This window comes from Coenobita brevimanus, chromosome 44 (genome assembly GCF_032717465.1).
Source record: "Coenobita brevimanus isolate Jiangsu-jjx chromosome 44, ASM3271746v2, whole genome shotgun sequence".
Classification (NCBI taxonomy): domain Eukaryota; kingdom Metazoa; phylum Arthropoda; class Malacostraca; order Decapoda; family Coenobitidae; genus Coenobita; species Coenobita brevimanus.
This window is the reverse complement of record NC_136997.1, coordinates 49,904,292-49,923,428: the sequence shown is the minus strand read 5'-3', so window position 1 is coordinate 49,923,428 and position 19,137 is coordinate 49,904,292. Positions and strand designations below refer to the sequence as shown.

Here is a 19,137-nt window from a genome sequence, read left to right as displayed (position 1 = left end):
CCGGCCGCTCCCTCTTCTATTAGACCCATTCGTTTTAAATTAGCACTCATTCCTCAACGACACCAATAAACAAGGACACTCAGAATACAACTAGGACGGACACACTGACAGGGAAAAAAAAATCCGCAAAATATTATAATAATCGATAACTGTACCAGGTTCCGTTTATCGAAGTTCACAAGTCGCAGCTGCCACGACGGCATTCGCCAAACTTTACTTTCTACAATTTTTTATGACATGTCCATTCACTGATGACTGAAAAATGCTGTGTTTGGATTTTTTGCGTATATTTTCCAATTCATTAAATGCTGTCAGTAATTAATATATATTTACGTGAAATGCGAGATGCCAAGTTGGATCGACTATGTTGCACACGAGTGCATGTAGGCTCGCCACGCTAGTCTCCCTCGTCACACCGTTTTTACAGTTCGTTTGAAGGGAATACAGGCCAATAACCCACCTGGCTGGTTCCAGACAGCTGTGTGAAGTGATGAATGAGAAGTGAGTAATCCCAGAGATGTTCCCAAGCGCACACTACCACCTCACACCACTGTGGTCTCACTCGCTCTGGGTCCCTATTGGCCGTAGAGTTGCCAAAATCCAAATTCAGAGATATTGCTAAACTTGCTTCCAACTATCGCTATATCCAAAAAATATCCATGATAATGCATAGTTAAACCATTATAATCTCCATAATATAGCGAAAACTTTGTAAAGTCACTAAAAATGCTGCTAGATTTCTTTTTGCAATATGTTAAAAATTACCGCTAGATGGAAATGTACGTCATCAGATTTAGCGATAAGACTGCTAACTTGGCATCACTGGCCAGACACGTCCCTCTCATCCTTGCCACACTCTCACAGATCAGCAGTAAATAAAATTTTTTTGTTCCCTTGGGCTCTCTGTCATACCGGTATGCTTATATGGTTATCCATATGGCGACTCGCTTATGCTTGTTGATAATGTAAAGGGTACTTTTAGTGTGTGGTTTTATGGACGACAGGAAATTCCATATTTATCGTATAAGCTGATTACAGTCGGTGGATACACTCACACCACCGCCTGCAAGCATCAAGACATGGGATGAATTTAATCATGGGCATACTGTGAATAGTCGCAAGGACGAGTGCACAGCATTTTATAAAATGAGTAGACATTCAGTTTTCCTGATGAGAAAAAAGATATTAGAAATGTACAACCAACAAAATTTATAATGCTTATTCAGTACTACAAAGAAGGCTGTAAAAGAAACAAGTTACACGGGTATGCTGAGAATATACATGGGTTTTCCACACCAACTCCTCAGAACTGAGAACATTTTCCTCTTCATGTCATGAAATTTCTGAAAAAAAAAGAAAAAAATCAGGAAAAAATGCTTCTATTTAATCCATGCAACCATTTAAAATCCTAAAACTGTACTCCAAATAATTTTTTAGTTCTAATTTTTTATAGTTCGGACTAAAAGGGTGTTTTCTTTTTTGTCATTTTGAATATGTAATCTGAGCATCACCATCTGCTTATATTAACTAGAATGAAATGAAATATGCTCAGGATATAAAAATAGAAAACTGACTAATTAATAACAGGTATTCACGTTTTGTTTTGTTTTTTTGTAACTTGCACAGTGTGAAAATTAATCGGTCTTTAACCAGACGCCATAATCTCGTCAGGGGTGACCTTTTGAGTTAGTTGTTTTACGGGGAGGAGCACCAACCCTCTGCCAACCCACTTGTTGACACGTGGGGAACACGTGGGGATTGAGTGGGTTGGTTATATGGATACCACCAAAGTAAATGGTTTCCTGGCTTACTGGAAACCATTAGGCTTGTCACTCAGTGTAAAGCCATCTGGAAAGGAAAGAAGATTGATAAAAAGTGACAGGAAACATGGGAGAAATGGGAAGAGAGAAGGCAGAGGCAGAAAAAGAATGCTAAAGGTGAAGGAAGAAGTAGGCAGCACTACATCAAGTTAGTGGATGATGAACACCACCACCTACCGCAATGAAACCTTTTTTTTTCTTTTCCGAACGAGAATTCCCTAATTTAAAACATTCAATATCTCGGTCAATCTTCAATATTTTTGAACAAAATTTTGATTCTATGCAATATTATCATACTTCTACCAAAGCTAGAAGTTATTTGGTTCTTCATGAAAAATTGGGCGTTACAGAAGCAGCTATATATGGCCTCAGAACTAAAAAAAACATACTTTTTGGCATATTTTGATGGTGCATTTTCTCATGAAGGATTATTTTTGTCTTTTTTCAAACTTTTGTAAGGAAAGTATAGTTATCCATTGTGCACAAAACAAAGAAAAAGATTCAAAGGTGTTATATAACCACTTCATCATTTACGGTAGTTTTTTTTTTTTATAGATAGCCAATTCTTCATATTTCTGACTAGCTGTAATATTGAATCCAATTGTACTTCTTCAATGACAGTTACTTGTACAGTGTATACTATAAGGATTTAGACATTATCCCTTTTGATGGGACTTATTGAGCCATTTCTTCCTTGAATTCAGGATATTTGCATGTCGCAGCCTTTCCCATCGTAATACCAGCAGCCGCGTCCTGTAATTTTGAAGCAGTCTGGGCCGGAGTTCCTGAGAAGTACCTTGCCTGTATGTATGATTGGAAGTGGTGGCTTGTGTCAGTCCTGGAAGCATCTGATGATACTAGGGATTTCTTTTTTTTAATTTCACGCATCCCCGGGGGCCAGCAATATCCTTCACTGGTCATCAAGGCAAGATATCTGCTGGGTGCCTCTCATGTGCTGTGCAATGCTGATCCCCCAGTTACAAGACGCTGAAGACAATATTACCTGTCCAAGATTGATGAAGACAGGTTAAGTCATTGCATAATCTGATAACGTGTCTGTGGTGTGTGTAATTGCCCGGGTCGGTCAGGATCACGTGATGGTAGTGATCATCAGCATTTTACTCTTCCGGAAGAGAGCTGAGAGCTCAGATAGTCCTATCTAAGGGCAAAGGCTTGACCTTCACACACGCACAAGGAGAACAGCGACCATCCGCTTCGTCAGTGAAACTTTTCGCCAAAGTTCCATTCTCTGGACCTTGCTTTTCGCACCCCGAGCAAGGCGCGAACCCTCGTCTTAGCAGGTGCTAAGCAAGGGCGTTACCACTGAGCCGGCGAGAGGCGCGCGTGCGTGCGTGCGTGCGTGCGTGCGTGCGTGTGACACTCACACACACACGGACAGAGACAGACAGACAGACACACGGACAGAGAGAGAGAGAGAGAGATGAAAGTGAAAGCAGTTTCCTAGAGAGAAGGCATGTGCGTGTGGGTGCGAGGGAGCAAGAGGGATGAAGAGGAATGTGGAGATAAGTTAATGTGAAATAATTGATGTTCTAGAGTGAATTTGATTGAGGTTTATTTATTTATTTATTTATACATTTTCGGATTACTAGGACTCAACCGTAACCCCTTCAGCGTGATGATGCTTGTTTTATTCTCCACTGGTAGTAGTAGTGGTAGTAGTAGTAGTAGTAGTAGTACCAGTAGTGGTGGTGGTGGTGGTGGTTGTAGCAGTAGCAGCAGCAGTAGTAGTGGTAGTGGTGGTGGTGATGGTAGTAGAAATGGTAACAGTAGTAGTAGTGGTGGTAGTAGCAGTAGTAGTTACCGCAGTACACCTTCCTTCTTCTGAGGGATATGGAGGGAGTTGAAGGACGATACATATAAGTCGTCACATACACAGGTAGATGGACAGACAAAAACGAAATGCATTATAAGATTACCTCTTGATTCAAAATCCCAGCACTAGGACAGCACATGCACATGCACGTGATGTGTGCGTGTGTGGACAACACACACACACACACACACACACACACAGGCGTGTATGCATATGATATATATATATATATATATATATATATATATATATATATATATATATATATATATATATATATATATATATCAAAATGTCCCATCATTGTCCTAGGGCATTACAATGAAAGGAAGTCGGGGTGAAGGGTGAGAATGTCTTCGAGTACATCAAGATGTGTGATGAAGTAGGTACACGAAGCAGAAAACAAGAGTCCAGGGGATCTGAAGGGGCAATAACTGGGCAGTTAACGATATGATGGGATAATGCTTCATCCATTGGACTGTGAGAGTTTACATGGCCTGTCGGGGGTCGGTCGTCCGGTGATTTCCCCTGGGGAGCGATACCCCAGGCGAATGAGGGCGACGGCCACATCACAGCGACGGGTGTGGGTGGGGTGCTTGCCGTAGGTGTGTCACGCCACGGTAGGTGTCATAGTGCTGGATGGTGACACTAGTGGCACGTTCAGCATCGGTACACAGGGCTAGGTCCTCCCTGGACTCCTCGCGAAGGATTCTCTGGACAATTGTCGTGGACACAGGGAGGCGGATGGCAGCTACGAGGAGGCTACAGGCAGCTCGGGCCAGGCGATTTACCTGGTCTTGGGGGATGTGACCAACATGGATTACTAATTGAAAGAGTAAGCCTTATTGCACACATTGCACGCTTTCAATAGGCACCTTGAGAGAAAACGACAGATGTAAAATGGGTAACAAACCTGTTTCGACGAAAGTTTTTCTCAAGCTCACATACACTGAGATTTTGAAGTCGTGTGTGTGTGTGTGTGTGTGTGTGTGTGTCGACGATAGTAAGTTTTTCTCAAGCTCACGTACACTGATTGAAGTCTTCCTGTGTGTGTGTGTGTGTGTGTGTGGGTGGGTGGGTGGGTGTGAGAGAGAGAGAGAGAGAGAGCTTTGGAAAGTCCCCCAACAAATCCTTCTTACCCAAACGCTGACTGCATTTTATTTTTTTTATGCAAGAAAGAAGGAACCAAAGGCCAGGAGCCCTCACGATTATTCCCTCCAAGAGAAAAACAAAAAAACAAGATAACAGAGCGCCAAATTCAAGATCTGTTCATTTCGAGATGCCTGGACACACTGCGTTTGAAAGAGTGGATATCATAGGCAGTGGGAAATACAGCAAGAGGGAGGTATATTCTGTTCATTTTAACCAGGCATAACATCAGCATCTCTCCCTTTTGAATGCTGAGCCGTAACAGGAGATTAACACTAGAATATTGCTCTAGTCACGAAGTAGTGCCGTGGAAAGGATGCCGAGTCGTAGTATTAGCTGCAAAAAGTCGAATATCCACCACAAGTTAAAGAAAATGGAGTATTTGTAAACAGGAAGGTTGTGTGGGTTGTAAGTGTAAAATTCCATACATATTGACGACTGATCAAATGTTGTAAATCAGCGTAAGTTAATGTTAATCAGCATAAATTAATATATATCAGTTTAAAATTCTCATACATATTCACCATTTGTAAATCAGAAGAGTTTTTGTAAGATAAAAGAAAATGCAGAGATGTAACCTTATTTCTTTCTGCCAAAACAATTCTTAAACTACGGAAGGAAAACCATTATTATTGTTATTATTATTATTATTATTATTACTATTACCATTACCATTATTATTATTATTATTATTATTGCGAAAGGTCAAGGGTTCGCGTTCTCGTCGACAATGAAAGCTCCCAAACACCTTTTCGTAAGCGACTTATTTTCCTTATTACTCTTTATTCTCCTATTCTCTGTTATATAAATGCTTCAAATATCACCATAATCTGCCTAAACAACGTACAAAAGGATGTCAACCAGCCATATTCAAAAATAAATCGCTAAGGAACAGGTGCTAGGGAACCTCCTCACCCGAAGAGAATAAAGGCCAAGGAGTCGGATTGTGTGTGGCATAGGAGGCGATTTATTACTCTCTCTCTCTCTCTCAAAGGAAAATAAACAGCAAACACCGCAAATCACTTTATTAAATTGCTCATCGCCTTACACAGTCAAGCAATATTCAAATCTGGTTTAAAATCTATACTCCATTCACTCTAACTTGGCCTAGATTTCCGTCCAGCTTATTTCACGTCGCCCAGTAGCAGAAGAGGACCATACCCCAGCTCTACAGGCTTCCCACAGCACTTCTTCGTGACTAGTATTCTATTCTAGCGTTAGTCTGCTGTCACAACTCAGCGTTCAAGGTGGGGAGACGGCAATTTTTAGGCCAAGTTAGAGTGAAAAGAGTATATATATTTTTTTTTAGTTAATATTTGGTAAATTGAAAAAAAAAAAAGCAATATATATAAGAAGACAAAAACTGATATTTTGATAGGTACAGTATATTCAAAATTTAACTCAACTTGAAATTAAGCTGCACACCATCCACTCACTCGTTGTAGCGCTCCCTTTTGGTGTATACTGTACAGTGTGACTAGCCTAATGGTGTTCTGCTGCCATAGAAGCCATTTATTTCATTCAGTGGTAATCATAGAGGAAATATAGAAAATCCTGGTGGTTTAGTGGGCTGCGGCGCCTATATGTAGTCCACAAGGGTTTAGATTTGAGGGATGGTTTGGGTTAACTGTTGACGTGGTGGTATGGAAGGACGGAAGGAAGGAAGGAGGGAAGAAGGTTGAGTGAGTGGGTGAGGAAGAGAGAGGGAGAGAGAGAGAGGGGGGGGGAGACAGGCAGACAGACAGATAGACAAACAGTGAGAGACAGACAGACAGACAGACAGACGGACAGACAGATAGATAGATAGAGAGGGAGAGAGAGAGAGAGAGAGAGAGAGAGAGAGAGAGAGAGAGAGAGAGAGAGAGAGAGGGCCCAAATCTCTCACAGGCCAACCATTTTCTCCGACACCTGCCACAGTCGCTCCGCCGCTTCGTCGTCTCTAGCGGCGGCCACGGCATACGCGGGGGCGCAGTCACTGGGGAGGGAGGGAGAGTAAGGATCGTACCTATCGACCGCACGCAAGACGAAGGAAGAGGAGGAGGTGATGATGATGAAGATGAGGAGGAGGAGGAGGAGGAAGATGATGATTATGAAGAAGAAGAAGTTGATGATGATGATGATTATGAAGTAGACGAAGAAGGTGATGATGATGATGATGATGATGATGAAGAAAATGATGATGATGAGGAGGAGGAGGAAGAGGAGGAGGAGGAGGGGGAGAAGGAAGAAGATGATGATGATGATAATGATCAAGAAGAAGAAGAAGATGATGATGATGATGATTATGAAGGTTATTATTATTATTATTATTATTATTATCAGTAGGGTTAACAATTATGCCTTTTGACTTCCCAAATAACTTTGAAAAACAACAACAATGAAGAAGAAGAAGAAGAAGAAGACGGAAATGAAAGGTAAACTACATTAGGTTTTTCCTCTCTCTCTACTGTATAGCTAAGCCTCTGAATCCCTCCGCCTTCAGTCTGCCTTCCCTCCAACTCACACTAACCTCATTTATGTCCCTATAGACTGGGTATAATTTGATGCCTTGGACCGATGCCAGTAAGGAAGATCTACATTCATACTTCCAGAGAGAGAGAGAGAGAGAGAGAGAGGCATATCAAAACAAGAAGCATTACTGCCTGATAAATGAATAAATAAGTAAAGAAGGAAGGAAGGAAGGAAGGAGGAAAGAAAGGAAGGAAGGAAGGAAGGAGGAAAGAAAGGAAGGAAGGAAGGAAGGAGGAAAGAAAGGAAGGAAGGGAGGAAGGAGGAAAGAAAGGAAGGAAGGGAGGAAGGAGGAAAGAAAGGAAGGGAGATAGGAAGAAAGGAGAAAGTAACTCAGGAAAAAAAAGTAACTCAGGAAGAAAAAGGAAAGGAACTAAAAAAAAAAAAGAAGGAAGGAAGGAAGAGGGAAAGATAAAAGAAGAATGAAAGACGTAACTCAGGAAAAAAAGAATTACTTTTTTTTTTTTTTTTTTTTTTTTTTTTTTTATGCGAGGAAGAAGGAACCAAAGGCCATGAGCCCGCAGTAACAGTTCCCTCCAAGAGAAAAACAAAATACAATAGAGAGCCAAATTCAAGATCCGATCATTTTGAGATGCCTGGACACACTGCGTTTGAAAGACTGGAGATCATAGGCAGGAGGAAATACAGACAGAGGGAGACAGTTCCAGAGCTGACCTGTTGCATGAATGAAAGACTGGGAGTAACGGTTAACTCTTGCATTAGAGAGTTGGACAGAAAAGGGATGAGAGTTTGCTGCCAGACGGGTGCTACGCGCCCGTCGTAGAGGTGGAGGAATGCATGCAGACAGTTCAGAGGAGCAGTGACCATTAAAGTAGCGATAGAAAAGAGATAAAGATGCAACAGTGCGGCGAAGAGACAGAGGTTGAAGGGAGTCAGTAAGAGGAGGAGAGTTAATGAGACGAAAAGCCTTTGACTCCACCCTATTGAGAAGAGCTGTATGTGGGGAGCCTCCCCACACATGAGAGTTGTACTCCACACAGGGGCGGATAAAACCCCTGTATAGAGTCAACAATTGTGCAGGGGTAAAGAAAGAGCGGAGTCGGCTTAGCACACCCAATCTCTTGGAAGCAGATTTTACAAGAGATGCAATATGATCTTTCCAAGATAAGTCCCGAGTAAATGAAACCCCAAGCATGTTCAAGGATGATGCAGGATTAATCTGAATATTATTAAACATTAGTGGGTATACCTGTGGAAGATTTTGTCGGGTTGATAGGTGTAAGAACTGAGTCTTAGAAGCATTAAAGACAACCATATTATTTTTACCCCAGTCAGAGATATGAGCCAAGTCAGACATTAGGTGTGCCATAGCCTCATCCCTTGTTTCTTGAAGTAACTGTTGAGATGGGCGTTGCGGGAACCGAATGGAAAGGTGAAGGGTGGAGTCATCAGCGTATGAGTGGATAGAGTTAGATGTACAGCTTAGAAGATCATTGATGAATAAAAGGAAGAGAGTTGGTGATAGGACAGAGCCCTGAGGAACACCACTGTTGATAGATCTAGGAGAAGAACGATGGCCGTCTACGACAGCAGCTATAGAACGACCAGAAAGGAAGCTAGCGATGAAGGTACAGATAGAAGGATAGAAACCGTAGGAGGGCAGTTTGGAAATTAAAGATTTATGCCAGACTCGATCGAAAGCCTTTGAGATGTCAAGTGCAATGGCAAAGCTTTCGCCGAAGTCCCGAAAGGAGGATGACCAGGAGTCTGAAAGGTAGGTGAGAAGATCGCCAGTGGAGCGTCCCTGACGGAACCCATACTGACGATCGGAAAGAAGGTTGTGATAGGAAAGATGCCTTAAAATTTTTTTATTAAGAATTGACTCGAAAACTTTTGAAATACAGGACGTTAAAGCAATTGGACGATAGTTGGAGGGTTGGGAGTGGTCACCCTTCTTTGGGACTGGCTGAATGAGAGCAAACTTCCAGCAAGAAGGAAAGGTACAAGTTGACAGACAAAGGCGAAATAGTTTGCCTAGGCAGGGTGTAAGCACAGAAGCACAGTTTTTGAGAACAACAGGAGGGACCCCATCAGGCCCATATGCCTTGTTAGTACTGAGGCCAGTAATGGCAGAAAATACATCAACTGAAGAAATTTTAATGTCAGCCATGAGGAAGTCAGAGGGGGGAAGTGATGGAGGAACAGCACCGGAATCGTCTAAGGTGGAATTGGAGGAGAAAGTCTGTGCGAAGAGATCTGCTTTATCAGTAGAAGAAATAGCTACAGAACCATCAGAGTAGAAAAGAGGAGGGAAGGATGATGAGGTAAAGTTGTTAGAAAGATTTTTGGCAAGGTGCCAGAAGGAGCGGGAAGAATTCGAGTTGGAGAGTTGAGAGCATTTAGTATGGATGAAATTATTTTTAGTAGAGCGAAGAACAGACTTAGCACGATTCCGGGCAGAAACGTAAAGATTATGTGATTCAGGGATGGGTTGGCTCCGGTACCTTTTGTAGGCCTTCTCCTTGTTGCGGACAGCATTAGAACAAGCGTGATTAAACCAAGGCTTTCTTGCGTTAGTCAAAGGATATGAGAAAGGAATGTATGCTTCCATGCCCGAGAGAATAACCTCCGTAATGCGCAAGGCACACTCAGATGGCTCACGGCCATGGAAGCAATAATCATTCCAGGGAAAATCAAAGAAGTACTGCCTGAGGGCCTCCCAGTCCGCAGCTCCAAAATGCCAGAGACGACGTTTCCCTGGAGGGTCCGCAGGCCGTACTGGAGCGATAGGACAGGTTAAGGTAATAAGGTTGTGATCGGAGGAGCCCAACGGAGAGAAAAGATTAACAGAGTAAGCTGAAGGATTAGTTGTGAGGAAGAGGTCAAGTATGTTGGAGCTCTCTCCAAGGCGGTCAGGGATACGGGTAGGGTGCTGTACAAGCTGCTCTAGGTCATTAAGGATAGAAAAGATGTAGGCTTGTTCACCAGGTGGATCCGTGAAAGGAGAGGAGAGCCAAAGGTGGTGGTGAACATTGAAATCTCCAAGAATGGAGATTTCAGAGAAAGGAGAAATGGACAGAATGTGTTCCATCGTAGAAGTAAGATAGTCGAAGAATTTTTGATAGTCAGTAGAATTAGGGGATAAGTAAACAGCACAGATATATTTAGTCAGAGAATGACAGGAAAGCCGAAGCCAGAGAGTGGAGAATTCAGAAGAATCAAGTTCAGGAACACGAGAGCAAGATAAGTCGTTGCGTATGTATACACAACAGCCACCTTTGGCTTTGAAATGAGTATAGAGAAAGTAGGAGGATACAGAAAAGGGTTTGCTGTCAGTTGCCTCAGACAGCTGAGTTTCCGTTAGAAAAAGAAGGTGAGGTTTAGAGGAGGAGAGGTGGTGCTCAACAGAGCGAAAGTTAGATGAAAGGCCGCGAATGTTGCAGAAATGAAGAAGAAGAGAGTCAGACAGTGGTTCCAGGCACCTCGAGTCGTCACCGGGAGAGGGGCAGATGGCGGGGGCATTTATGGTCCCCCCCCCTGGGGACCTGTAGAAGTAAAGCTAATAAAGAGAGAGAGGAGTAGACTGATAAAAAAATGTACTTAACTCTATTACCTGTAGTAGTAAGGCTCTTGCTGTGTAGCCACGAGAGCACAGTACACCGTAGTCTGTGCTCCTTCTGCAGTAGTCTTCACCAGCATGGTAGCGATCCACCGCGACATCCACTCACCCGTTAAATGTCTTCCTAAGTTACTCTGAACAGAACCAGGGTGAAGGGAGAAAGCTTGGACATTGGTACCTGCGAAAATGACTTAGTAGTAGTAGTAGTAGTAGTATTTTCATCGTCAATTTAATCATCTTCGTCTTCTTCTTCTTCTTCTTTTTTCATTATACGTCTCTCTCTCCTGCTCCTTCTCATCATCATCATCATCATTATCATCATCATCATTTTCTTTATCATCATCATTATCATAACTCTCCTCTTCCTCCACGTCCTACTATTCCTCCTCCTCCATCTCATCATCATCATCATCACCACCACCACCATCTTTATCATCATTATCATCCTCATCCTCATCATCATCATCATTATTATCATCATCATCAATTAAAAGATGAGATAAAAACGCTCTGACATCATAACATCAATTTCTAAACAGTGCCCAGTTATTTAGTCATTGCTTCTTATACATCAACACTCCTCCACTTGCTATATAAACCGGGCCATACGATCCCACGAGCCAGTGCACCATGGCAAGGGCAAGGGGAAGGATTTGTGTCTGTGCGCCGTCAATTTTTCGCAGCCAACATATCCTCGCAAATGACCAACCCTAAAGGCAGAGCTCCCTGTGGAATACACTTAAGTCACTGAGGCAAACAAACACATAAATAAACAGATAAATGAGACAAAAACATTATAGCAACATCACAAACGAGGGTCATGCTGCTCACTTCTACATGGAAGGAAAAAAATGCACGAAGAAGTCTCTCCAGATGAACTAGTGTAAATACAGTCTTCTACCCGAAAGTCTTCAACATTTTTGTGAAACCGTGAGACGCAAACTACACGAGAGCTGCAATGGCGGGTGGCTGCTTCACTACGACAGTGCACCCAGCCACGCAGTGCTTGTTTACTAGCACTTTTTTGATTAGGGAAAAAAAAACAGAAAGTTTGTCCCATCTCCACCTTATTTAACTGACTTAGTGAGACTTTGGTAGTTTCTCATACTGAAGTTAGTTATTGTTGTAGTAGTTACTGTTGTTGTTGCTGCTGTAGTTGTTGTTGTTGTTGTTGCTTATCCCCTATCTGTCTGACCGAGCAGACCTGCCGACCACAGGTAAGCATCTGTTTCTGTGGGGCCGTCCTGCAGGTAAAGTACAATACATACGAGTACACAGCGTAGGGAACCGGCACTCCCTTGTGGCAGACAGCGCCTCACCAGGGTCGGGCCAGGGTCCTTCCCACGGCGAGGTGCTGGGAAATATGAGGAGGTTTGGCTCCCGGGTGTATGCCGCAGCTACTCCACCAAGACTGCACAATGGAACCAAGTGTAGGCTCCTCGCTGGTGATTTTTCCATATACTTTTGAAGCAAGTGTACGTAGAAGAGGACAATTGAAATATCTAACATTCAGTAAAGCTGCATTTTCCAATCATTGTTTTTTTTTTTTTTTCATTCACAGTCATTAAAAATACCCACCCTTCAATTTCTTCACCAGCTGTCGTGTGAAGAGGATGTTGGCCAGCTTGCTGTTGAAGTAGGCCTGGTATTTGTCGTAGCCTTTCTCGTAGTTCATATCACTGAAGGGTATCTTGCCAGCTGAAACGTTGTAAAAATACTGAGCATTGTTTTTTCCTTGTACATTGTTAAGATTACATATTTCCACTATGCATCGCCAAGTTCGTATGGTTTGCTTATCTCAGAGACAGACTGACAATTGAGGAAGTGAGGGAGCGTCGTGGTGTGGATGTGGATGTGGTAGAAAGCGTTAGGAGAAATGCACTGAGGTGTTTTGGCCATGTGGAGAGGATGGAGAGCTAGAGACTAACGAGGAGAGTGTACTGTATGTAAGTGAGGTGAAGGGAGGAAGAGGGAGAGGGAGGCCGAGGATAAGATGGAAGGATGGAGTGGAGAGGAATATGAGAGAGGGGGGGTGTGGGCTGGGAGGAGGACAGTGAAATGGTGCTGGACAGAGCGACATGGAGATTTGTTTGTAGCCACCCCTTACGGGATTGAGGCATCTGGCAATAGATAGACAGATAGATAGTTTTTTTTTTTTAGTTAATTTGAATTAATTTTAAAAAAGGACAAGATTTTTACGTATGTTATTGGTCTCTCTCTCTTTTTTCTTTTTCATAATCTGAATCTTCTTTCTCAGTTTGGTTGGTATTTTTGTATCTTATCAGACCTGTATTTTTAAACATTAATGAGTTCCTTTTTTAGCCTATACCATAAGAATAAACTTTACACATACAAGAATATATGTTATGTATTTTTTTAACGTAAGGAGGAATGATCCAAAAGACAAAGCCAGCAAAAAAACAAAAACAAAAAAATCATATTAGTCAGCCAAGGTCCTTTTTACACATCAAGGTCCTTTAAATTCATGAGATACATTTAGGTCAACACAAATGGCTTCAGGTCATGATCATTAAAATATGTATTAAAAGATGAGCCTTATGTATGCTTAGATCAGTGTGTTTGAGAGATTACAGTTCAGGTTTTTCAGATCTGGTAGGGATGGGCGGAGAGGCGTGGGTGCCATGGGCTGGGATGGTGGTGGGAGGGTACGACGGGGGAAGCATTGTTATTGCTGTGAATTACTGTATATGTGTTTAAAAATGTCCAGAACCCTTTATAACACTACCCAGCAAGAAATTATGCAAGCTACGTAATAAAACACCAACAATAACACAAAAGGGACTTTAAATAATGACAAAGAATAAATTTAAGATGACGAACGTGCATGGCCAAGCGAGGAGACATTGATGATGCGTGCCGGGTGGCCTTTAGAGAGCAGTGGCAGCAGCAGCACCGTCAGGAGGAAATGGCCCAGGTGGTTGGTCCCCATCTGCATCTCAAACCCATCCTCTGTCTTCGCGTATGGACAAAACATCACACCTGGGGGGAAAAAAAGCAAGAAGTAACATACATTGGACTTAAACTCTCCACTTAAATTCCGCACTTATATCCTTCACTTAAATCCCTCATTTAAATCCCAAACTTAAATCCATCACTTAAATCCATCACCTACATCCTCATATATATCCCTTACATAAATCTTTCACTTAAATCCCTCGTTAAATTAGTAAAATCCTCAGCAAGATGTCATCCAAGTCGTTCGTGATCATCTCTCTCTCTCTCTCTCTCTCTCTCTCTCTCTCTCTCTCTATCTCAGCTGGAACAGAAATCTTACAGCTCTCTTGACTATGAGGGGATTAATTTACAAAAGATTAGGCCATTAAAGACGGGAAATCCGGATCAAGGTGAAGGAAATCACCGCGAAAAAATTAGCGAACGCGAATAATCCTCACCTGTATCTCAAATCCGACTCCTATCTGCAGAAATGGGCAACACACACACACACACACACACACACACACACACACACACACACACACACACACACACAATTTTCTTCACGCTATCTCTCACTAAAAAGCTACCTGAGAATCCTAAATGAACTTTGTAACTTGAAATACAGACTAACATGAAGCAAAGTCTCTGGCCCTAATTCCCATTCGTTAAGGAAGTTCCCAATCATCTTTTCCTAAGCGATTTATTTTCCTTTTTACCCTTAATGGTACTCTTCTGAGCTCCATAATTTCTTACGATATCGCCTTGCATAAATAACATAAAAAGGGATACTAACCAACCATATCCAAAAATAAATCGCTAAAGAAGAGAATGCGGGGGACAAGTTAAGTGATTCGGCTACCTGCATTGTTTATCAGCATGTGTATCTTGTCCTCCTTGGCGGTCAGGTCGGAAGCGAAGGCCCTGATGGAGTTTAGTGAGCTTAGATCCAGCTTCATCACCTCCAGCTCACCGCCTGTCTGGCTGCAGATTTCGGCAGCGGCTTTTTCGGCCATTGTGGTGTTGCGGCACGCCATGATGATCTTGGCTCCTGGTGATGGTAAGATGTTTATGAAGCACTGCAACTCAGGCAAGGAATAATGTTTACGTTCCCGGGTGCTGGCATAGACCGTATCAGAACCCACTTTTAGCCTTTTGAAATAGTTGTACATATTACACTGGCTGTAAAAATGTACTTGCTTGCATTGTACATGTTTACCTTGCAATTACAGTTCGATAACCATTTTTTTAAACTAAAGTCGCTAAAATTAACAAAAAAAAAAAACTATAATTTCGTTATGGACTCTATTACATTAAACGCAAACAATAGATAAGCCTAAATGGTAATTATAATCTACTCATTTCTCAGATATGTAGTATTTCATTATCCTCGTATACACCGATGAACAATATAGCAGCAGAAATCTTTTAGAAGGAAAACGCGGTACTCCACGAACGTCTTCTCCTGGAATACAAACAGCCTCGTACCTCTCCAGCTCATGTCCCGGGCCGTCTCTTTGCCAATCCCGACGTTGCAGCCGGTAATAACAACCGTCTGGCCGTCCATACGCTTGTTCGATGTGCAAAACCCTCCCGCCAGAAATCGACGAAACATTATGACGAGGAAGAAGTGGAAGAGACGGCACGAGAGTTCAGATCCAAGAATTAAGTCAATGGCCCATACTGTAAGGAGAGAAATAATTGTGATAGAGTGATGATGGTGATGATGATGATGGTGGTGGTGGTGGTGGTGGTGGTGGTGGTGGTGGTGGTGGTAGTAGTAGTAGTAACAACAACAACTACGACAATACTAATACTAATATTAATACTAACACTGCTTCTACTACTATTACTACTACTACTACTACTACTACTACTACTAATTATAATAATAATAATAATAATAATAATAATAATAATAATAAAAATAATAATAATGTTTTGATTTACATGTCCTTATACTGATGTCATTGTTCTTGTTGCTTTTGCTGTTGTTTTTGCTGCTGTTGTCGTTGTTGTCTTAAGCTCATCTGGACGTGAACGCGGTTGAAGTAACCCCTCTCCTGCAGTCCACCATTCTCCTTTCGGGGCGCAGGGAGGGAGTTGAGGGACGTTTCTTTAGCCAGGCATCCAGTCACCCGGTAATATCTGGCCCACCACGTGAAGGAGCCCCAGTCCAGCACCACAGCCAAGTAAATAAACAAATGGGAGAACAGCTGTCTATATAAATGACGATTATTGTGAAGATGCAACCGTTTCAGCCCATCTTGAACCCTCTCCAGGCGTAAATAAAGAGGCAGCATTTTGAGTATACACATATAGATGGAAGTTCACAGTATAGGAACTCACTTGAGGGTATTTTATCGGCTCAGTCTGCTGGTGTGGGCGTAGGTGTAGGTGGGAATAAGAAATAAATAGTACAGGATAGGGAATTACGCTGATAGCCGTCCTCGCAACACAAGAGGCGATAGTTGAAGAGAGGCATCATATACCACTCCTATACACACCTTGCTCTCCCATTTTGTGTTCTAATATGTGTTAATGTCCTATTCTGTTTTACATACATCCTTCTAATATCGTCATACTCTGCATAAATAACGTGCAAAGGGATATTAACTAGTCATATCTAAAAATAAATTGCTGAGGAAGAGGTGTCAGGGAGCTTCCTCAACCGACGAGAATAAGAGCATTAGGAGAGTTAATTTGTTACCCTCTCTCTCTCTCTCTCTCTCTCTCTCTCTCTCTCTCTCACACACACACACACACACACACACACACACACACACACACACACACACACACACACACTGTTTTAAAGACGAGTTTTTCCTGTTCAGAGACTCGTAAAAAACGGCATCAGTTCTGCCCCGTCACTGTGACTAAGATCGTATACTCGTAGACCTTGCAGGTTCCTTAGCAACTATCCCTGACCGATTTATTTTATGTATTTTATGTATTTTATGTATTATACCTCATCAGTCTTTTGTTTTTTTTATTCATGTGACTTTGATAGTGAAATATTCTTGCGCTCTCCTTAACTACTTTTCTTGATCGATTTATTTTATGCATTTTACCTTAGAATTCTTTTGTATCTTACGTGATTTTGATAATGGCCAAATCTTCCAGGCTCCTTAGTAACTTTTCCTGACCGATTTATTTTATTTATTACACCTTATTATTTTCTTGACTCTATGTGGTTTAATAATGATATATAGTCTTGTATTCATTTTAATGCTAGTCACGAAGAAGAGCCACGGGAAGGATAGAGTCTGCTGAAGGACGAATATCTCCGCCAGGTTAAGATGAAGGAATTATTTTTTTGCATTAATAACATACAAGAGGATAATGTGTGTGTGTGTGTGTGTGTGTGTGTGTGTGTGTGTGTGTGTGTGTGTGTGTGTGTGTGTGTGTGTGTGTGTGTGTGTGTGTGTGTGTGTGTGTGTGTGTGTGTGTGAGAGAGAGAGAGAGAGAGAGAGAGAGAGAGAGCGGAATAAATCGCTAAGGATCAGGTGTTACGGAGACTCTAAAACCACATGTGTAACAATAGATGAATAGTGAAATTTGTGCTAGTCACGAAGAAGTGCTATGCAAACGATGTAGAGCCATAGTATTATCACAGAGCTGTAACAAGAGATTAATAGTAGAAATTATGCTAGTCACGAAGAAGTGCAATTGAAAGGATGTAGAACAGTAGTATTGTCTTATCGTACCACCGAGCTCTAAAATATATATAAGTCTACGTTGAAACACTAGATTAGCACTAGAATACGATGCTAGTCACGAAGAAGTGCTATGTAAAGGATGTAGAGCCGTAATATTGTCTTTTTCTGTCACTCACTCGCTTTAATTCACTCACTCTTACTCTCACTCAAACGTACCAACCCTCATTCTGATACATTTGAATCTCTCGCTCTCTCTCTCTCTCTTCATTTTCACTCCAGCACATCCACTCTCACTGTAAGTCACACATTCATTCTAACTACTCACTCACTTTCACTAACACACCCACACTAACTCACACACTCACCCTAGCTCACTCTCACTCTAACACACACCCATTCCAGCTCACCTCCTCTCACTCTTAACTCACTCTCTTTCACTCTTGACACCCTTCATTCTGATTCACTTCACACTAACAAATCTACTAACTTTAATCTCACTCTAATTCAGTCTAACATAATTATCTTCTCACTCTGATTCACTTCAGCTCACTCACTTTCATTCTCACTCACTCTAAGTCACTCTGATTCACCCACTTTCACTCATCAACGTCACTCTAACTCTCACAGACACTCATTGTTACAGTTCACTCTTCACCCTAGGTCACACGCACTCACTCTAAAAACCAAACTTTCACTCTACCTCACTCTAAATCACTCCAAGTCACTCTAAATCACTCTAATTAACTCTAAATCACTCTAAATCACTCTACCTCATTCTAACACCTCCACAGTCACTCTAACTCTAACTTTCTCTAACTCACCCAGGCTCCTCGACGGTCACTCTTACTCACTCTAAATCACTCTAACTCGCTCTAAATCACTCTAACTCCTCCACAGCCACTCTAACACACTCTAACACACTCTAAATCACCCTAACTCATCCAAACACTCACATTCACTCTAACACATCTTCTCACTCTAACTCATTCTGACTCATTCAAAGTCACTCTAACACACTAAATCTCTCTAACTCACTCTAATTCACTCTAACTTACTCTAGTTCACTCTAAATCACTCTAAATCACTCTAACTCTTCCACAGTCACTCTAACTCACTCTAACGCACTCTAAATCACTCTAACTTATCCAAAGTCACTCGCTTTAACACATCTAGTCACTCTGTCGCTCTAAATCACGCTAACTCACTCTAATTCACTCTACCTCACTCTAATTCACTCTAAATCACTCTAACTCACTCTATTTCACTCAAACTCACTCTAACTCACTCTCACTCACTCTACGTCACTCTAAATCACTCTAACTTACTTATGCCTCCCAGGAAAAGCAGCATATACAACTCCTCTCTGAAGAACAGTTCCCATCCCGTTGTGAAATATCGCACTGAGAGCCACTTGAGACTCGAAAACGCCCGGAAAGCGTCTAAATTCCACATCCTGCACGCTGCCGGAGTGAGAGAGTGAAGAAGTGAGTGAGGGAGTGACTGGGAGAGGCGGGAGTGTGAGCGAGTGAGAGGGAGTGAGAGGGAGGGGGTGGGGAAGAGGTGGGAGTGAGAGGGAGTGAGAGGGGGAGAGGTGGGTGTGTGAGGGAGTGAGAGGGAGTGAGGGGGAGG

General features: G+C 42.1%; 2 protein-coding genes across 2 annotated transcripts in view; both read right to left on the bottom strand.

The window, feature by feature from the left end:
• ATPCL (ATP-citrate synthase) overlaps window positions 1–530 on the bottom strand; it is a 62,131-nt gene extending 61,601 nt beyond the window's left edge. The window contains exon 1 of the mRNA XM_080271154.1: window positions 461–530. The gene's annotated coding sequence lies outside the window, so the exon portion shown is untranslated. The remainder of the gene's footprint in view (window positions 1–460) is intronic.
• Window positions 531–6,684: 6,154 nt separating this feature from the next.
• On the bottom strand, window positions 6,685–18,926 carry LOC145398115 (retinol dehydrogenase 12-like). The gene is made up of 7 exons (XM_080271069.1): window positions 18,834–18,926; window positions 15,335–15,529; window positions 14,709–14,897; window positions 13,733–13,891; window positions 12,470–12,589; window positions 10,886–11,069; window positions 6,685–6,778 (listed from the first exon to the last, which is right to left on the bottom strand). The coding sequence occupies exons 1-7, from the start codon at window positions 18,856–18,858 to the stop codon at window positions 6,685–6,687; spliced, it is 966 nt and encodes a 321-aa protein (XP_080127195.1). The 5' UTR covers window positions 18,859–18,926.
• Window positions 18,927–19,137: the final 211 nt, after the last annotated feature.

Bases quoted from the DNA above. Each gene is read 5' to 3' on its own strand.
- LOC145398115 (XM_080271069.1), bottom strand. From the start codon at position 18,858: ATGCTGCTTTTCCTGGGAGGCATAA. The intron at 15,530-18,833 runs GTAAGTTAGAGT...CTCTCCTTACAG, and splicing joins GCTTTTCCTGGGAGGCATAA to TATGGGCCATTGACTTAATT. The intron at 12,590-13,732 runs GTTCGTCATCTT...ACAACGTTTCAG, and splicing joins CTCCTCGCTTGGCCATGCAC to CTGGCAAGATACCCTTCAGT.